Source organism: Hyperolius riggenbachi, chromosome 12 (genome assembly GCF_040937935.1).
Source record: "Hyperolius riggenbachi isolate aHypRig1 chromosome 12, aHypRig1.pri, whole genome shotgun sequence".
In the NCBI taxonomy this organism is placed as follows: Eukaryota; Metazoa; Chordata; class Amphibia; order Anura; family Hyperoliidae; genus Hyperolius; species Hyperolius riggenbachi.
In genome coordinates, this window is record NC_090657.1 from 221,698,807 (window position 1) to 221,718,240 (window position 19,434).

At 46.5% G+C, this 19,434-nt stretch overlaps 1 protein-coding gene across 1 annotated transcript in view; it reads right to left on the reverse strand.

Annotated features, from left to right (window-relative positions):
* Positions 1-3,153: 3,153 nt before the first annotated feature.
* Positions 3,154-19,434, reverse strand: part of LOC137541159 (F-box and WD repeat domain containing protein 10B-like) — a 59,681-nt gene continuing 43,400 nt past the window's right edge. The window contains exons 9-13 of the mRNA XM_068262318.1: positions 14,367-14,509; positions 13,158-13,316; positions 6,477-6,766; positions 5,409-5,609; positions 3,154-4,196 (exon numbers count right to left, since the gene is read on the reverse strand). Of these exons, the coding sequence (XP_068118419.1) occupies positions 3,322-4,196; positions 5,409-5,609; positions 6,477-6,766; positions 13,158-13,316; positions 14,367-14,509 (1,668 nt within the window). The 3' untranslated portion in view covers positions 3,154-3,321. The remainder of the gene's footprint in view (positions 4,197-5,408; positions 5,610-6,476; positions 6,767-13,157; positions 13,317-14,366; positions 14,510-19,434) is intronic.

The window sequence follows — 19,434 nt, forward strand, 5'->3', positions numbered from 1 at the left end:
TGCCAACACAGCAGCTGACAATTGTTTCGGGGCCACGGAGGGTCCCTTCTTCAGGAATACGATCTGCACTTTCTGATGAAAGGGACCCTCCCAGGCACAGGACAGGTTTCTTGGGGGGACTTATGATTTAGGTTGTCGACCAGCCAATCTGTTCCACTTGCTGAGAAATTATACATCACTAGGGACGCTCTTTCGCATTCCGCGGAACTTTAAATTTCAGCATTTCCGATTGGAAAACGGAAATCAAAAAACGGAAATCTAATTCCTTGAAAATCCGATTTACCGCAGCTCGGGAATTTTAGCCCAATCACAGAACTTGGAAGCATTGCACCGATCAGAGAACGCAGAATTTATCTGCAAAACTTGGATCGCCGCGGTCACATTAGACCAATCGCAACACTGATTTCCCAATTTTTAATTTTTATTGTTTATTTTTTATTTGCATTTTTTATGCAAAAAAATAACTAAGGAAATACTCCTCAAATATCGGAAATCGGAATTGAGAAAAACCAGTGATTGGCGTTGGTGGAAATCGTAATTTTGGTGAAATCGGAAAAGGGCTTTCCCGACCATCCCTATTCGTCGGCTGCTCCGCTCTGTTCCTCAGCACAGCATGTAATCTGCTTCCCTGTAATCTGCTTCCCTGGAGCAGGTGCTCTGGCGCCTCTCAGTGGATCTGATAGAAAGTACACATACATTTACAACAATTCAAATAAATGAAGAATGAACGTATTAACTTAATATAATAAACTGACAGCTGATCTCTTCAACGGATGGCAGCTCAGTGCTGCCTGAGGGTGGTGAGACCCCGGGGAAAACACCATGCACGCCACCAACCCAATAGGCTTAACAAAGGTGCATGAGTAGAAAGGGCAAGGGTTGGGCCAAGGAAGAGGCGAGAGAGGCTCCAGCCTCAGGGCGCAGTGTGGGAGGGGGCGCAGGGCCAGGCAGAGGCGAGAAAGGCTCTAGCCTCAGGTTACAGTGTAGGAGGGGGGTGCAGGGCGAGGCAGAGGTGAGAGAGACTCCAGCCTCAGAGCGCAGTGTAGGAGGGGATGCAGGGCGAGGCAGAGGCAAGAGAGGCTCCAGCCTCAGGACACAGTGTAAGAGGGGGCGGAGGCAGAGGCGAGAGAGGCTCCAGCCTCAGGGCGCAGTGTAGGAGGGCCCGAGGGGCGCACAGCTCACTCAGCTATTATTGTTTGAAGTAGAGAGAAATAAGAAAAGGGGATACATGGCAGTGCCTGCAAGCCAGATAACTAGAGATGAAGGTGTTGGGGACCCTGGGGTGCCTCTTAGTCTAATAGCAATCAGTGTGTGACGGCTGGGGTGGGAGGGATGGAGGGGCGCACTTTGGTGTCTCTGCCTTGGGTGCTGGAGGACCTTGTCCCACCGCCGCGAGTGGAGGCGGTATCCAAAGCAATTGCCCAGCGGCCTGAACACCACAGGCGAGGGTCCCGGTGTGCAATATTATCCGCGGACAGCACTGGGCTGCCGTATGTGAAATCAGCTGTTTATTTATTATGCAGGTTTAATATTTTATTTATTTCATTGTAAATTAATGTGTACTTTTTATTTGATCCACTAAGAGGCGCCAGAGCAGCTCCAGTGAGGGCAGGCGTATGTTTTTTCCATCCCTAGGTCATCTGGCTCCACTCCCATGTGTAGCAGTCCCATTCCCATTCCATGTGCAGCCCCCTTTCCATGTGTACCCCAGCCCCTCACTTCCATGCACAGCCCCCTTGGCATAAACTCCCTTCTTCTATGTGTTGCTTCCCATTTGCAGCTAGCGATGCTCATTACGAGTGATAGCCACACCTAATCAAAATGTAAATAAATTTGGGCTGCCAACGGCCAAGGGGGGGTTAACTTACCCAGGCGCCAATGCACTCTATGCGTGTCCCACGTCACTCCCATGCTTCCCTCTCCAGCTTGGTAGAAGGAAGCATGGGAGTGACGTGGAACGCGATTAGATGTGGCGTAGGATGCTTTGTGGGATTCGAGTTAAACCCCCTCCGCCACAAGCAGTCCAAACTCGTCTACAGCTCCCCCTGTCCATGCTTAGCAGCCAGGGGAAAGGTGACAAGAGGTGATGGCCAGTGCGGACAAACAGACGGATGCCCGTTCACATTGGGATTTACGGGTACACCAGACGGCAGGTTTGTTGGTGGCTGGTGAACTGAAAGGCAAGCCGCTCACCCAGGAAACTGCACAGCAGCAAGTTTGTCCAACACTATTGTGGCCTCACTCGTGATGGGGGATTCATGGTTCTCACTGTTATGGTGACCGCATTGGTGTATGACACCTCTTAGATGGGGCCTTCATATCATATCAGGCAGGGATTAAACACCTCCTACCTCCAACGGATCTTCTAACCATAATGCCTTCATCACATCAAGGCTGGATTGCTGCAATGTTCTCTATACAGGCCTTCCAAACAAAGACCTGCCCCGCCTGCAGCTAGTAAAGAATGCCGCCGAAAGGCTGTTAACTAACCCACCCCACCATTGCCACATAACACTAATCCTTCACAAACTCCACTGGCTACCGATAAAATGGAGTATTAGCTTATTGACATTCAAATCCTTGCACAATCTGGGCCCTGGGTATCAGAAGGACTTGTTGCAACTGCATCATACCTCCCACAATCTTGGATCAGAAGGATGTAATACCTTGGTCACTCCCAGAGTACACCTCAAAACCTTTGAGGACAGAGCCTTTTGTCATGCTGCCCCTACACTTTGGAACTCCTTGCCACACCCACTCAGGACAGCTCCATTCCTGGAAACATTTAAGTCCAAACTGAAAAGCCATTTGTTTAGTCTGGGTTTTACAAACACCTGACTGTTTCTTCTGTAACACAGTCCAGCCTGCAGCCCTTTACTGATCTGAGACATATCCATGCACTTTGAGTCCAATGAGAGAGAAGCACTTTACAAATGGTATTGTATTGTTTTGTCTATCATAGGGCCACCGTGAGGGGATGGGGAGGGTTTGTCAACATTGGGGAAAGGGCATATCGTTTTCACTGATCTTAATAATTTGTAGTTCAAAGAGGTGAAATTCACAGTGACTTTAGCATCTATATTCATACTTCTAATTTCGATTGAACATTGATCAATCAAGATGTCTCCAGAACCCATCAAATACAATCGCAATTATCAGTAATGTTCCAACTCTGAGCCAGTGGACCACTCATGATCTCCATAGTTCATCAGTCTTAGAAAAACGTCCTCCATAAGCAGGTAGATCACTCCTCAGTTCTCCACTCTTCGAACAACTTCCTCCATGAGCAGGAAACGAGTCCTGTGGATTTCAGTACTGTGATTATAGATAGACGTTTGGCCCAAATTCAGGCGCAGCAATTTTCCCCTCCTTGGTGAAGCTATCGATGTTCTCGCCCTTGATTTTCCTCAGCCAGGCCTTCCTGCTCTCTTTGGTTTTGGTGGCTTGTGTGAGGGCCTCAGCTTCTCTGTGCTGGAACATCTTCTCCTGCTGGAACTCCTTCAGCTGCTTCACGGTGAGTAACTGGAATCCGCTCTTCTCTCGGTACGGATCTACCGAGGCCACCGGCGCTGTTGCTGCCCGTTTAGAGATGACCTTCTGGTGATTCTGGCCCATGACCATCCTTATAGGCTGCACAGATTCAGGGCTGGTATATAAGCCAATTCTCTTCACGCCGATCTCCACTGCTGAAGTGGACCTTCTGGGCAAGGCTGGCCTTCGCTCCTTCTTCCTGTAACCACAGCTGGTCTGAGGTCGCACAACTGCTGGAGCTGGTATGGTGGACTGAATCTCTGGCCCATGGAGAGACTCCTTCAATTTAAGACTCAATTTTCTCATCTCAAATGCCGTAATGATGTTCTTCATCTCAGCAGGAGCGGTGGAAGACTTGAGATACTCGAGAATGGCCGAAACGTCAACCTTTTCCGCTTCTTTTGAACGGGAAGCTTGACCCGCCTTCTCCTCTTGGCTTCTGGACAAAGGAGGTCGCCAGACATCCCGAATCCTGGAGTTGTACTCCAGATTTAGCCCGATCTCATCCACTCGTTGGAGATTCTGTAAGGTGCTGACTTTGAGGAGGATGTGGTCGGGACTCATTGGAGTGTGAGGGCCCCGCCCCTTCATACGACGCAATGTCGCGCTCTCGCTTATCGAAATGGCTGATTTTCGTCCAGGGGATCCGTAGCCTGACTCTCCATCTGGAATCAAATAAGAAAAGTAATATTAAGGGGCCTAAACACAATGGCCTCAACTCACTAAGGGCAGTTTGGTAAAATAATTTAGATAAAATACTGCATTCGGTAATTTACACTTTTTTTTTTTTTTTACAAATTCACTAAGATTTCCTGCATGCGGTAGAACTTCGGTAATATACCGAAAAAACATGCTTCAATTCACGAAGCCCTGCTTGGTAGTCTCACCGGCTGTGGAGCAGGTCAGGCAGCAAGCTATCAGTCTTCTCTTACAAATCTGTGTATGAGCCATTCTATTTTCTGTCCAGTGCATCTATGCTAACTATAGAGAGCTCTTCTGTGTATCAGTATACAGATATGCACAGCTATAGGGATACAGAAAAGCTTTTTTAAATGTCTCTTTCTCCTGATCTGCTGTTCTGAAGTACCACCCACTGGAGTATCGGATCAAATAGGGTGAGAAGCAGGGCTATGTGGCTCTCCCTATTGGCTGTCTGCTACATCTGACAATACGTTACTGCATGGAGATTGTGAGTTACCGGCTGGTCATAGCTGGAGATAAATACCGGACAGTTTTACTTGTTACCCAATGCTTTAATCGTTGTGCATTTCAATTTCTGGAGGTATTTACGGCACAAGTCAGTAATTTACCTCACAAGTTGGTAATTTTCAGTGCGGTAATAAGTTTAATGAATTGGCATTGGGCAAGGGGATCGGTAAAATCGGCTGATTTCTGCATTACCGAATGCGCTATTGCTTAGTGAATTGAGGCCAATGTCTCTACAGTCACCAGAAATGATCCATAGAGCTGTCAGTGTGGCCACGCTAACACCAAACAGCCAGTTATGAAATGTAATTATTCTCATTAGATGCTGGGATCTTTCTCTGAAAAGCTATGCAGAGAATTCCTATGTACTCTGTACAAAACTTCCTGATCACCACATCGACGACATACAGTATCGACTCGTGTCAGTGATTGTATGTGTATGCAGACCCCTTGGGAAGAGAGAGGAGGTTATATCACCTTCCCTGTCCTACCTGCAACACCCACACAATGAGTGGGGGAGGGAATTATACCACACAACAGAAATATGAATTGGAGGAGGAGACATCTTGCACTCTGCAAGACAGTCTTATATCAGCTGTATACACTGGGGCGAGAACTATCCCACAGGTCTCTGCCCTCTGTATAAGAACAATCATTGAATCTCTGTATACCTGAATCCTCATTGGCCTTCACATCGGGGGCAGTACTGGCTCTGCTATAGGCCTCTGCGCTGCTGTGCGCTGCTGTGTGCGGTCTGCAGGCTGATGGCGGCTTTCTAATGAACTCGGGCTGTAAGTCGATGTAGGCGTAGCTCCGGCGGTATTTTACTAGCTCTGGCCACGTCGACGGCTTTAGAGACTCCACATGCAGATCTGCAGAGAGACAAACAGGTTCACGTCTTGTGGACAAACCCACCAATGGCTGCTGTAACTGCCAGCCCCTAATGAGAGGGAGAATTCTGATCATCCTTTAACCAGTTGACCGCTGAGGAGTTTTTCCCCTTATGGTCCAGAGCAATTTTCACCTTTCAGTGCTCCTCCCATTCATTCGCCATTAACTTTATCACTACTTATCACACTGCAATGATCTATAGCTTGTTTTTTTTTCCACCACCAATTAGGTTTTCTTTGGATGGTACTTATTTGCTAAGAATTATTTTATACTATAAGCGTTTTAGCGGGAATAATAAGAAAAAAATGGGAAAAAAAATAATGACTTCTCAGCCATTATAGTTTTGAAATAAAACGTGATACTGTGGATAAAACCCCCCACATTTTATTTGCCCATTAGTCCTGGTTATTACAAAAGTTTAAAGGTTTAAAATATGTCCCAAGTATAATGTATGGTGACAATATTTTATTTGGAAATAAAGGTGTATTTTTTTCAGTTTTGCATCTGTCACCAATTACAAGCTCTTATTTGTGAAAAAATAAACAGTAATAAGCCCTGATGACAAACCTATTAAAAAAAAAGTTGAGCTCCTATTTATGTATTTTTTTTAAAATGTCACTTTTTTAATTTTATTTTTTTTATTCATGGGGGGGGGGGGGGGGGGTAAATTGATTACTATTCATTAGTATAGTGTATTCAATTTGGTGTACGTAGGTGTAATTTTATTTGGCCACTAGAGGTCCCCCCACTTATTCCTGTGTACTGTTAGCAGTTATGTTCTGTTTTCTGTAGTTATAAGTGGAGCATTGCAGTAATGCTGACTGTAGTGTCACTGTATTATACAGTACCGTGGGCCCGCTTGGTGCTCCTGGTGGACAGACTGCGTGCGTGATGGGTCAGCTGACTCCCGGCCTCCAGTCCCTCCCCTTCTCCCGTCTGGTAGATCTTCCTGTTGCTGGAGCCCACGCGTTTCATGCGCTGCGCCCGTACGTAGCTGTAGGGGCGGACCTTGATGGGGGAGGAGTGAAACCTCTCCCTCTCCTTCAGGACGTCCACGCGCTCTGAGGTCTGCGAGTAATCCCAGGAGACATCCTCAAACTGGAAGATCATGATGCTGCTCAGGACATTAATCACCATTCTGCAGACAGAATCTCGGCATTAATACAACAATCAAAACAAGGAGACACATCTATATTCATCAAGAGGACTGGCTTCTGCCCTCCCAATCAGTGATGAGCGTAATCTGCTCATTACGATTACGCAAATTTACGCATACATTTTCACAATTACGCCTATACGTAATTGTAAGTTCATAATTCAATTAACTTTGCATAATCAATCGTAATGTATGCATAATTTTTTGTCGACATTGCTATATATGTTCAGAAGAAGAGTGGGTACTAAAAAATAATTTTTTAAAAAGATTGTGTAGTTTTTGAGAAAATAAATTTAAAAAATGCAAAGAAAAATGGTTTTTAAAACTATTTTTGTATTTTTAAAATTGATTTTCTCAAAATCTTTTTGAACAATTCTTTTTGTAACTTGTACACACTATTCTACTTAACATATGTAGCAATTGTGGTAGCAATGGCATGTATGGGGACTTTGCTGTTCACCGCCAAAGTCGGCATGAAATTGCGCGTAAATGACGCGGAAATCCATGCGTAATTACAAATGGTAACATTTACCTACGAAAATTATTTACGCTATTCCCTCGAAATTTCACATTGCAATTACGATGCATAATTGCGTATTGCGATGCATAATTACGTATGTGCATCATTTCTGCTCATCACTACTCCCAATAACTGACAGCTATATGCATCCCTCCTAGCAACAGGGGGAGATACATGTTCCTAAACAGCTTCATATCATTTCTCTACATGGGGGTTCTTAGAGTTGTGTCAAGCAAAAGAACCCATAAAACTTCTTTCACACTCATACACACACAAACGCTGCTTGCTTAACCACTTAAAGGAGTTATCAGGCAAAATAATGTCAGTTAAAATGGCCTACCTGCAGCTGCTCACAAGCCTGATCTGTGCAGGATCGCATCCCTTTTTTTTCCCCCAGGGCTTCACCGGCTCCACAATTCGGGCCGTTTGTATTTGCTGCCCCGGAAGTAATATTACCATACAATGGCCATACTTCCCTGATCCTTTACTTGGAATGCAGGGGGAAGTTGTTTTGCAATGCGTGCTTCCATACATTCTTGTACGGCTGCACACACGTAGTAGAGCGCCGGAGGAGGGGTTGAGCTTGCCTTCGTCACTCGCAAGCCATACCCTCCGCATCAGCCACCGCCCATCAACACTCCCACTCCTTTCAGCCCACTCCCGTCAGCCGCCGCCTCGTCTCGTGCGCGCTCCCAGCACAGATCATCCGCGCATGAGACGCGGAGGCTGAGACCTTATTGGATTATTTCATCAGGCTAGGCGGCGGCTGAAGGGAGTGGGCGTGTTTTAGGGCGGTGGCTGAAGCGGAGGGTTTGGCGTGCGAGTGACGAAGCAAGCTCAAACCCTCCTCCGGCGGCTCAGTACGCGTAAACGGATGCACGCTTTGGAAGCTCTCTACGCCAGCGTCCGCACAGTGTTAATCATTATACTGCGCCTGCATTACCAATGTAGTTCCGGGTCGCTGAGGAGCCCGACCTCGGGGTCGGGTCCCCGACCGGAGCTTACCACAGAAAATAGATACATTTCTCAGGGAGAACGGAGAGGGCGATTCAGCTACAAAAAAGGTTAGTTACACGCAGACATGCGTGTTTAACTCCTTTAAGTCTATCTGGACAGATATATCCGTCTAGATAGACTATGCAGCTCCTGCTGCCTGAAGTGCACTCCTGCGCGTGCTCCCGCTGCCTGCCATTAGCCCCCCGATCAGTGAATGGGAATAAAGTTCCCATTCACCAATCTAAGTCCCCCGCAGAAAAACCAACGGTCTCTTATCAGAGGCCGCGGTCTTTCTGCCCCCAAAAAAAGTTTCCCGCCTTCTTTCTAGTTCCTGGAAGCGTGATCGTACGCTTCCAGGACTTTTTTGACCTTTTTGACTTTTTTGATAGTAAACTACACCCACATACATTTTTTATTAAATAATTACATTATATTACATTTAAAATTAGCCGTTTACCTCCCACACTAAAAATGACCCAAATACATTTTTTAATAACATTTTTTTTTTTAAATTACAATAAAAACAAACAAACAACATAAATAGTTACCTAAGGGTCTGAACTTTTTAAATATACATGTCAAAGGAGTATATTAATATATTTTTTAAAATTATAAGCTTGTAAATAGTGATGGACGCAAATTGAAAAAATGCACTATTATTTCTAAATAAAATATCGGCGCCATACATTGTGATAGGGACATAATTTAAATGGTGAAATAACCGGGACAAATGGGCAAATAAAATACGTGGATTTTAATTACAGTAGCATGTATTATTTTCAAACTATAACGGCCAAAAACGGAGAAATAATTATTTTTTTTCCATTTCTTTCTAAGGCCTCTTTCACAGTGGGACATTGCGTTTGATGCGACGTTAAGGTCGCATAACATGCCCCTAATGCAACGCATTGAAAGACTATAACTTGGACGTTATTTAGCCCTGTGTTTGGTGCGCCGTTTTCGTCGCACAGTGATTGAACAAAAACGGCGCATGCGTTAATTTTTTTTTTTTTTTTAAAACCTTACTGAGCATGTGCAACACACATAACGCAGCAAATGTATTGCTAAACGCACAGCATGCAGCACTTTCTAAATATTGCTACACGTTACACACAACGCAACGTGTGCACTGTGAGTGTTGCACAGACTTTAGTATTGATGTGCGGTATTCTGTGTTAAAATATTATCTAACGTGCGACTTTAACGTCGTGCTGTGAAAGAGGCCTTAAAGTGAACCTTAAGCCAGAAAAAAAAAAAGTTTTACTTACCTGGGGCTTCTACCAGCCCCCTGCAGCAGTCCTGTGCCCTCGCAGCCACTCACTAATCCTCCGGTCCCCCGCTGCCAGCTAGTTCTGCTCCTACCAGCCCCCTGCAGCAGTCCTGTGCCCTCGCAGCCACTCACTAATCCTCCGGTCCCCCGCTGCCAGCTAGTTCTGCCTCTACCAGCCCCCTGCAGCAGTCCTGTGCCCTCGCAGCCACTCACTAATCCTCTGGTCCCCCGCTGCCAGCTAGTTTCGTTTTTGCCGACAGGCCCGTCAGGACTGGCCACGCGTAGCTTTTTCCGCATTCCCGACTGTAATTCGCGCTATTGCGGGCCACAACGCGTACAAAAATCTATGCGTTTGTAATGTGGCAACGCGTATTTTTGTACGCGTTGCGGTCCGCAATAGCGCTAATTACAGTCGGGAATGCGGAGAAAGCTACGCGTGGCCAGTCCTGACGGGCCTGTCGGCAAAAACTAAACTAGCTGGCAGCGGGGGACCAGAGGATTAGTGAGTGGCTGCGAGGGCACAGGACTGCTGCAGGGAGCTGGTAGAAGCCCCAGGTGAGTAAAACTCATTTTTTATGTCTGGCTTAAGTGTCTCTTTAATCTTCTTGTTAAAATGGGTTTAAAATAAAATAATTCTTAGCAAAATGTACCACCCAAACAAAGCCTAATTGGTGGCGGAAAAAACAAGATATAGATCATTTCATTGTGATAAATAGTGATAAAGTTATTGGCAAATGAATGGGAGGTGCAGAAGGTGAACAACACTGTAGGCTGAAGTGGTTAAAGTAAACCTGTCATAAAAAAAAAACAGCCCCTGGGAGGTACTTACCTCGGGAGGGGGAAGCCTCTGGGTCCTAATGAGGCTTCCCTGTCCTCCGCTGTCCTGGTGATGCAGAGCTGCAGCACCCCAACAGCAGAGAGGTAAATCTATATCTATCGCAATCCAGCGCAGGCGCAGTAGAGTGGACCCGATCGGGCTCGGGTATTTCCGCAGAAGCCCATCAGAGAGCGGTCACTGCGCTGGATTGCAATAGGTAAATATTGCCGTGCCTGCTCGGTGCTTATCGGCACTTATTGGGGGAGCCATCAGGGCACTTTTTTTGTTACAGGTGTACATTAAAGGACAGCTACAGTGAGAGGCTGCCATATTTATTTCCTTGTAAACATTACCAGTTGCCTGGCTGTCCTGCTAATCCTCTGCCTCTAATACATTTAGCCACAGCCCCTGAACAAGCATACAGCCGAGCAGGTGACTTTAGTGTAACTGGATTAGCTGCATGCTGGTTTCTGGTGTGGTTCAGACACTACTGCAGCCAAATAGATCAGCAGGACAGCCAGGCAACTGGTATAGTTTATTTATTTAGTTAATAACTATGGCAGCCTCCATATCACTCTCACTTCAGTTGTCCTTCACTTCAGGGCAGGTTTAAGGCCCCGTTCACATCTAAAATCGCAAAACGAGAGCTAATCGCTAGAGTTTTGCTCAAGTCATTTTACTATGATTAGCGGGGTAAAAATCACTGGACACTTCCGAGATTTCAGAGCAATCTCGGTCATCGCTTTGTAAGCACTGTACCGTGATCGCTCCTGAATCATTCCAAAAATGCTGCAAGTAACGCGTTTGCGATTCGTTTTTTGGAACTGAGCTTAATATTTCAAAACTCTGATCGATGTTCCAGACACATATTTTACATTTTTCTCCCACTAATGGAAACAAAAAATGAGTGAAAATGCTGAGAGATTGCTTGGTTCTATACATCGAGAAATCGTCACTCTACCAAACACACCATTTAATTTTCATAAACATTGATCAGAAAAATCCACCTCTCCCGATCTTATTTTTTTTTTTTTTTGCAAAGAAAAATGGGAAATTCAAACAGATTAAAACAAATAATAAAAAAAAAGCTTTCAATTTCTCTGTACAACCGATCGTTTTTACCAAACTGCCAAAAAATTTGAACTTTTTATTGTATAGTGTGTGGCCACCTTGGAACATACTGTCATACACAGAGATTTGTTCTGTATCCGCTGTAAGGGCTGGAACCCCCTAGAGCGATTTTCTGAGCATTTAGGGAGCGATTCAAACCGCTAGCGATTTCCCTAAACGCTCAGCTAATGTTAATGGATGGGCCAAATTCCACTGGAGCGATTGCGATTACCAAATCGCAAAACGCAGGACATGCAGCATTTTTGAGCGTTAGCGATTAGCGTTTAGGCAATGTAAAGTATATAAACGCTGGCGTAATCACTCGTCAAAAGCTACATAGAGCGATTTTGCTAGCGTTTTTACATTACTGCACAATGTAACAAAATGAAAATTAATGAAAAGGACCAATCAGAATTAAAAATGCTAATCGCTACACAACCGCTGGTAAATTGATTATACTTTTTAAAATCGCTACCTAAAACGCTCATGAAATCACTTACAAACCGCTCATACAGAACGCTAGCGATTGCGATTAGCGATAGTGTTTTGTAGTTCCAGGCCTGAGAATGTTGTCCGTTCAAGTGAACTTTCACACTCTTTCACGCCCCCCCCCCCCCCCCCCCCCACTGCAGACCAATCAAAGTCTATGGGGACTTACACACGGACGCGGTACGACGGAAGTCTAGGGTGACGCGCGTGTGAAAACCCGCTGCAAGTTTTACGCATCACGCATGCGCGAACACGTATTGTTAACAATACGCTTCTGCGTACGTGACAGATTCGGCCACATGAAGTGAGTGTCACTTCGAGCTTGGCCGGCTGCCAGACGGGGATTACCGCGTATCAACGCGGTAATCCCTGAAGATCTGTTTTTGGCGGTGCGGTCGCCGCATCGCTACTGCCAATTCTCAGTGTGAAACCGGCCTTATAGTTCAGGGTCTGTCCCTAAATCTAATGGAAAGTGGGGAGTGTGTGCCTGCGCCCTACAGATCAGGTATGTTGCACTATTATGCGTCACAGATTCGTGCTCCCAGGCCTGTGTGTGGGGGGTGATCCTGATCTTTGTATACAGCCTGTTGTTTTCAGTAGTCACCAGGGCCGGGCCGCCCATGAGGCCAGGTAAGGCGGGTTCCTCAGGCGGCAAAGTCGGGGGGCGCACCTGCCTGGCCGTGGGTGGGAGGGGGCAGGAAGAGGGGCAGTGGCACAGCGGCGGGGAGGAGTATCAGACCCCCCTTCCCTCAACTGGGTACCCCGATCTGCGCTCCCCCTCCAGCTATTAAGCGCAACCGCATGGTATGATCACTGTGGCCTCTGCCCCCAACCTGCCTGCTACCCCCTCCAGCTACCTATTCTGGGGGGGGGGGGGGGGGGGGGGTTATTATACTGGGGGAGGGTGAGGAGAGGGGGCGGCATCTCCCAAGTTTGCATCAGGCGGCAAAAAGTCTAGATCCGGCCCTGGTAGTCATAGATGCAGAATAACTGGAACTGGGTTAATGTACAAGCTTCAGCAGCTCTCTGCGTAATGCAGTACTTTCCGGTGCGTCTCCAACATGCATAAAACAGGAACCAACAGCCCTCAGCAGTGCAGATCATCCTATAAGAAATGCAAGTAGCATAGTGCCATCTGCAGGCCAGATGTATGAACACGCCTCTGTCATACCTGTTGTCTTGGATGCACAATGCGGCCACCGGATCTCCACGGCTATTGGCCCTCATGACCCGCAGGCAGTCGCCATTCAGCAGATTAAATACGCGGATCTTACCGTCCGCACAACCCGTAATTACCCTGAGGAAGAGGAGCTCCAGGCACATCACCTCTCTGCAGAAACAAGATTATGTCATTATTATAATTATAGTATTATAATGAATCCCCCCCCTCCCCCCCAAAAAATCTCAGTGACTCTCTGCAGAGCACCAAATCTCAGTGACTCTCTGCAGAGCACCAAATCTCAGGGACTCTCTGCAGAGCACCAAATCACAGTGACTCTCTGCAGAGCACCAAATCTCAGTGACTCTCTGCAGAGCACCAAATCTCAGTGACTCTCTGCAGAGCACCAAATCACAGTGACTCTCTGCAGAGCACCAAATCACAGTGACTCTCTGCAGAGCACCAAATCTCAGTGACTCTCTGCAGAGCACCAAATCTCAGTGACTCTCTGCAGAGCACCAAATCACAGTGACTCTCTGCAGAGCACCAAATCACAGTGACTCTCTGCAGAGCACCAAATCTCAGTGACTCTCTGCAGAGCACCAAATCTCAGTGACTCTCTGCAGAGCACCAAATCTCAGTAACTCTCTGCAGAGCACCAAATCTCAGTGACTCTCTGCAGAGCACCAAATCTCAGTGACTCTCTGCAGAGCTCCAAATCTCAGTGACTCTCTGCAGAGCACCAAATCTCAGTGACTCTCTGCAGAGCACCAAATCTCAGTGACTCTCTGCAGAGCACCAAATCTCAGTGACCCTCTGCAGAGCACCAAATCTCAGTGACTCTCTGCAGAGCACCAAATCTCAGTCACCCTCTGCAGAGCACCAAATCTCAGTGACTCTCTGCAGAGCACCAAATCTCAGTAACTCTCTGCAGAGCACCAAATCTCAGTGACTCTCTGCAGAGCACCAAATCTCAGTCACCCTCTGCAGAGCACCAAATCTCAGTGACTCTCTGCAGAGCACCAAATCTCAGTGACCATGTGCAACTTTGCCTATATGAAGCAGGTATATAATAAGACCCTGTGATGGCCTGATGGTGGTGCTCTAACTGCTCTGAAGGAGTGGAGGATTTACCACTATAGGCGTTTAGCTATCAGGAATCAGCGGGCAAGTCCCTCCTCCTCAGTCTCACATATTATTAGCACATGATGGTCTCCTTACTTCGGATGTCTGAAGGTCATCAGTCGCTTCTGGAACTTTCCCATCATGCTCCAGGCATTGGCGTATCCATCCGCAGCCCCCGAAACCAGGTGCCACTGGTCAAAGGAGAGGCACTTGATCGCCCCCTGGTGGCCAGTTAATGTCTATGCATGAAACAAAAAGGCATGGCACTCCGTCAGACCGAACTGAAGTATTATCGTTATACATTGTGCCAATCTCCATCAAAACATTCTTCCATGTTATTTTTACAGCTTACCACAAGGTGGTGCTGGTTGCTCACGAGTTTTGTTGTTAGCGGTTTAACACCCAGCATTACAACTTTGCTTTAAAAGATTGCTTACAGCTTACAAACTATTATGCCAGATTTTTTTTTAAGCAGAAATTCACTGAATGGGTTAAACATGACATTTTAGTGTTGGATTTAACTAGGAATCCGCATCCGTTCTTATCTTTAGTTACAAAATGTATCTTTATTTGGAATACAAATAGACCTTTGAAAAGCCTGCCGGGGAAGCCCTCTTTGTTCTCTCAGAGCAGTGTTTGTTTGTTACATTGTAGATAGATACATTCGTAACTAAACAAGCAAGCACTGAGGAGGATTTCTAGCTAAATGCAGCACTAAAATGTCATTCAGTGAATTTCTGCTAAAAAAAAAAATCTGGCATAATAGTTTATAAGCTGTAAGCAATCTTTTAAAGCAAAGTTGAAATGCTGGGTGTTAGACCACTTTAAAGGGAACCCGAGATGAGAGGTATATGGAGGCTGCCATACAGTATTTACTGACTTTTTTAAAAAAAATACTAGTTGTCCGGTAGTCTCCCTGATCTGTGTCTCTAATACCTTTAGCCATAGACCCCGAACAAGCATGTGCAGATCAGGTACTCTGACCCAGGCTTTACTGGATTAGCCATATGCTTGTTCCAGGGTTTTGACTGACACTACAGTGGGTTGCAAAAGTTTGGGCAATTAATCGTCATAATTTTCCTGTATAAATGATTTTCCTGTATAAATCGTTGGTTGTTAGGATGAAAAATGTCAGTTAAATGTATCATATAGGAGACACACACAGTGATATTTGAGAAGTGAAATTAAATTTATTGGATTTACAGAAAGTGCACAATAATTGTTTAAACAAAATTAGGAAGGTGCATAAATTTGGGCACGACAAAAAAGAAATGAAATCAATATTTAGTAGATCTTCCTTTTGCAGAAATTACAGCCTCTAAACGCTTCCTGCAGGTTCCAATGAGAGTCTGGATTCTGGTTGAAGGTATTTTGGACCATTTCTCTTTGCAAAGCATCTCTAATTCATTCAGGTTTGAAGGCTTCCGAGCATGGACAGCTCTCTTTAACTCACACCACAGATTTTCAATTATATTCAGGTCTGGGGACTGAGATGGCCATTCCAGAACATTGTACTTGTTCCTCTGCATGAATGCCTTAGTGGATTTTGAGCACTGTTTAGGGTCGTTGTCTTGTGGAAAGATCCAGCCCCAGCGCAGCTTCAGCTTTGTCACTGATTCCTAGACATTGGAATCCAGAATCTGCTGATAGTGAGTGGAATCCATGCATCCCTCAACTTTGACAAGATTCCCAGTCCCTGCACTGGCCACACAGCACCACAGCATGATGGAACCACCACCATATTTTACTTTAGGTAGCAGGTGTTTTTTTGGAATGCTGTGTTTTCCTCCATGCATAACGCCTCTTGTTATGCCCAAATAACTCAATTTTAGTTTCATCAGTCCACAGCACCTTGTTCTAAAGGTGCTTTAGCATACCTAAAGCGGCTCTGTTTGTGCTGTGGGCAGAGAAAAGGCTTCCTCTGCATCACTCTCGCATACAGCCTCTCCTTGTGTAAAGTGCGCCGATGGTTGAACGATGCACAGTGACTCCATCTGCAGCAAGATGATGTTGTAGGTCTCTGGTGCTGGCCTGTGGGTTGACTGTTCTCACCATTCATCGCTTCTGTTTATCCGAGATTTTTCTTGGTCTGCCACTTCGAGCCTTAACTTGAACTGAGCCTGTGGTCTTCCATTTCCTCAATATGTTCCTAACTGTGGAAACAGACAGCTGAAATCTGAGACGGCTTTGTGTATCCTTCCCCAACCATGATGGTGAACAATCTTTGTCTTCAGGACATTTGAGAGTTGTTTTGAGACCCCAATGTTGCTACTCTTCAGAGAAAATTAAGAGTAGGGAAACTTACAATGGACTCCGTTAAATACTTTTTCTCATAATTTGATTCACCTGTGTATGTAGGTCAGGGGTGTCAGGCTAGTCTGGTCAATGACTATAGGTCAGGCTGTATGCCCATATGACTGACCTATAGCCCAGCCCGTAACACCTGCACAAATTCCTACCTAAGACAGAACTACAGTAACCCTGCAGGTAGATGTAGCATACAGACTGACAGATAGTATTCACAAACCAGTAGTGATTATACAAGGCACAGTATTCACAAGTAGTATAGTCACCTGAAGGCTGAGGCAGTCCAGATGATAGTCAGGTGACTGCAGGCTGGTGAGGCAGTTCAAAAGGTGCGTACACACGCATTACCAGATGCAACAACGGGTCCGTTGGACCCTCCCGCTGGGCGGTCTTTAGCCGACAGTGTGCGCGTATGTACGCGCTGTCGGCGGACTGATAAGGCTCTTTCTGAACAATCCGCTCAGAACGTCCACCTACACCTAAACACTTTACAGGTAGCGTGGTCAGTTCAAGTCAATGTCGGTCCAGGCAGAGTTCAAGGGAGTCCTTAATCAAGCAGGGGTCTATCCAGGCGGCAATCAGACGAGTCCAGGTACAAAGCAAAGTCGGCAACAGGTAATCCAATCGAAGACAAAGTCAGGAACAAGCAGTGGTCGGCAACAGGAAACAATCTAGAGTAAAGCTTGGTCAGGATACAAGGCAAAGTCGGCAACAGAGATCAATCATAGTGTGAGCGCATACCCAGCAACAAGCCACAGCTAATGCTATCACGGGCGATGTCTGAGGGCGCTCACCTTAGCTATATACAAGGACTAACCAATCAGAAAGTAAAGGAATCCAAATTAACCAATAACTCAGCAGCGTGTCCGCAGATCAGCTGACACGCAATGAACCCATGTGGCTACTGTTTACAGCGGCGAAGCGCGTACTGAGAACACGTCGACCGCTTATCCAATGGAAGCTGACATTTTTTATCATAACAACCAATTTATACAGGAAAATCATGACGATTAACAAGGTTGCCCAAACTTTTGCATCCCACTGTATTTATGCCAGAAGATCAACAGGACTGCCAGGCAACTGGCATTGTTTACAATAAAATAAATATGGCAATATATCCTTCTCACCTCGGGTTCCTTTAAAAGAACAACTGAAGTGAGAGGGATATGGAGGCTGCCATAGTTTCTTTCCTGTTAAACAATACCAGTTGCCCGGCAGCCCTGCTGGTGTATTTGGCTGCAGTAGTGTCTGAATCACACCAGAAACAAGCATGTGGCTAATCTTGTCAGATCGGACAATAATGTCAGAAACACCTGATCTGCTGCATGCTTGTTCAGGGGCTATGGCTAATAGTATTACAGGCAGAGGATCAGTAGGGCTGCCAGGCAACTGGTATCGCTTAACCACTTCACCCTAACTGGACGAACATTTTCGTCCAGTTAGGGTGCGCGCACTCCCGCGGGTCGTGTGCGCTCCCGTGCCCCCCCCCCCCCCCCCGTGCGCGCCCCCACTGCTGGACATTAGCCCAGCGATCAATAAAAGGGATTATAAATCCCTTTCACTGATCGGACCCCCCCCGGAGAAAAGCCGACAGCATCTCTTCAGACGCTGTGGATTTTCTGAGATCAAAACGTTTCCCGTCTGCATACTTCTTCCTGGGAGCGAGATCGATCGCTCCCAGGACTTTTTGACTGTGGCCATCTTGTGGCCAAATAGCAAACTACACCAAAAAACACTTTGTATTGAATAAATACCGTATTTTTCGGACTATAAGACGCACTTTTTCTCCCCCAAAAGTGGGGGGAAAAAGTCACTGCGTCTTATAGTCCGAATACAGGGAGTCCCGGTTTGTTTAATCCCACTGCCCGGGTGTTATGTAGTTATCGGCAGCCATGTGTCACCGCCCCCCGCATTGTAATTAGCTACATCAGTATAATCTGATTGGCCCCCGCTGTGTAGTTAGCCGCTGCCATGAATACCTGATTGTCCCCGGGCCTGCAGTGTAATTCGCCGCATCAGCATAATCCAATGCGCCCCGCTGTGTAATTAGCAGCCATATCTCACCCGATCTCGGGAAGTCCACGCTGCTTAGAGACCCCCGCTGTGTAGTTAGCCGCTGCCATGGATAACCTGATTGTCCCCGGGCAGGCAGTGTAATTCGCCGCATCAGTGTAATCCAATGCGCCCCGCTGTGTAATTAGCAGCCATATCTCACCCCATCTCGGGAAGTCCGTGCTGCTTAGAGACCTCTCATATACGTCATTCTTTCCCCTAGTTCCGGCTTTTCATGTTGCGTCATTACAGGCGGCCGGCACTAGAGGAAAGAATGACGTATATGAGAGGTCTCTAAGCAGCGCGGACTTCCCGAGATGGGGTGAGATATGGCTGCTAATTACACAGCGGGGCGCATTGGATTACACTGATGCGGCGAATTACACTGCCTGCCCGGGGACAATCAGGTTATCCATGGCAGCGGCTAACTACACAGCGGGGGTCTCTAAGCAGCGTGGACTTCCCGAGATCGGGTGAGATATGGCTGCTAATTACACAGCGGGGCGCATTGGATTATGCTGATGCGGCGAATTACACTGCCTGCCCGGGGACAATCAGGTATTCATGGCAGCGGCTAACTACACAGCGGGGGCCAATCAGATTATACTGATGTAGCTAATTACACTGCGGGGGGCGGTGACACATGGCTGCCAATAACTACATAACACTCGGGCAATGCCCCCGGGGGGGGGGGGGGGATAGCTGAGGACACAACAGGACAAGCTAGGGACACACAGATTACACAAAAAGGACAAGCCTAGCACATAGGGGGACAAGCTGAGGACACAGAGGGACAAGCAGAGGA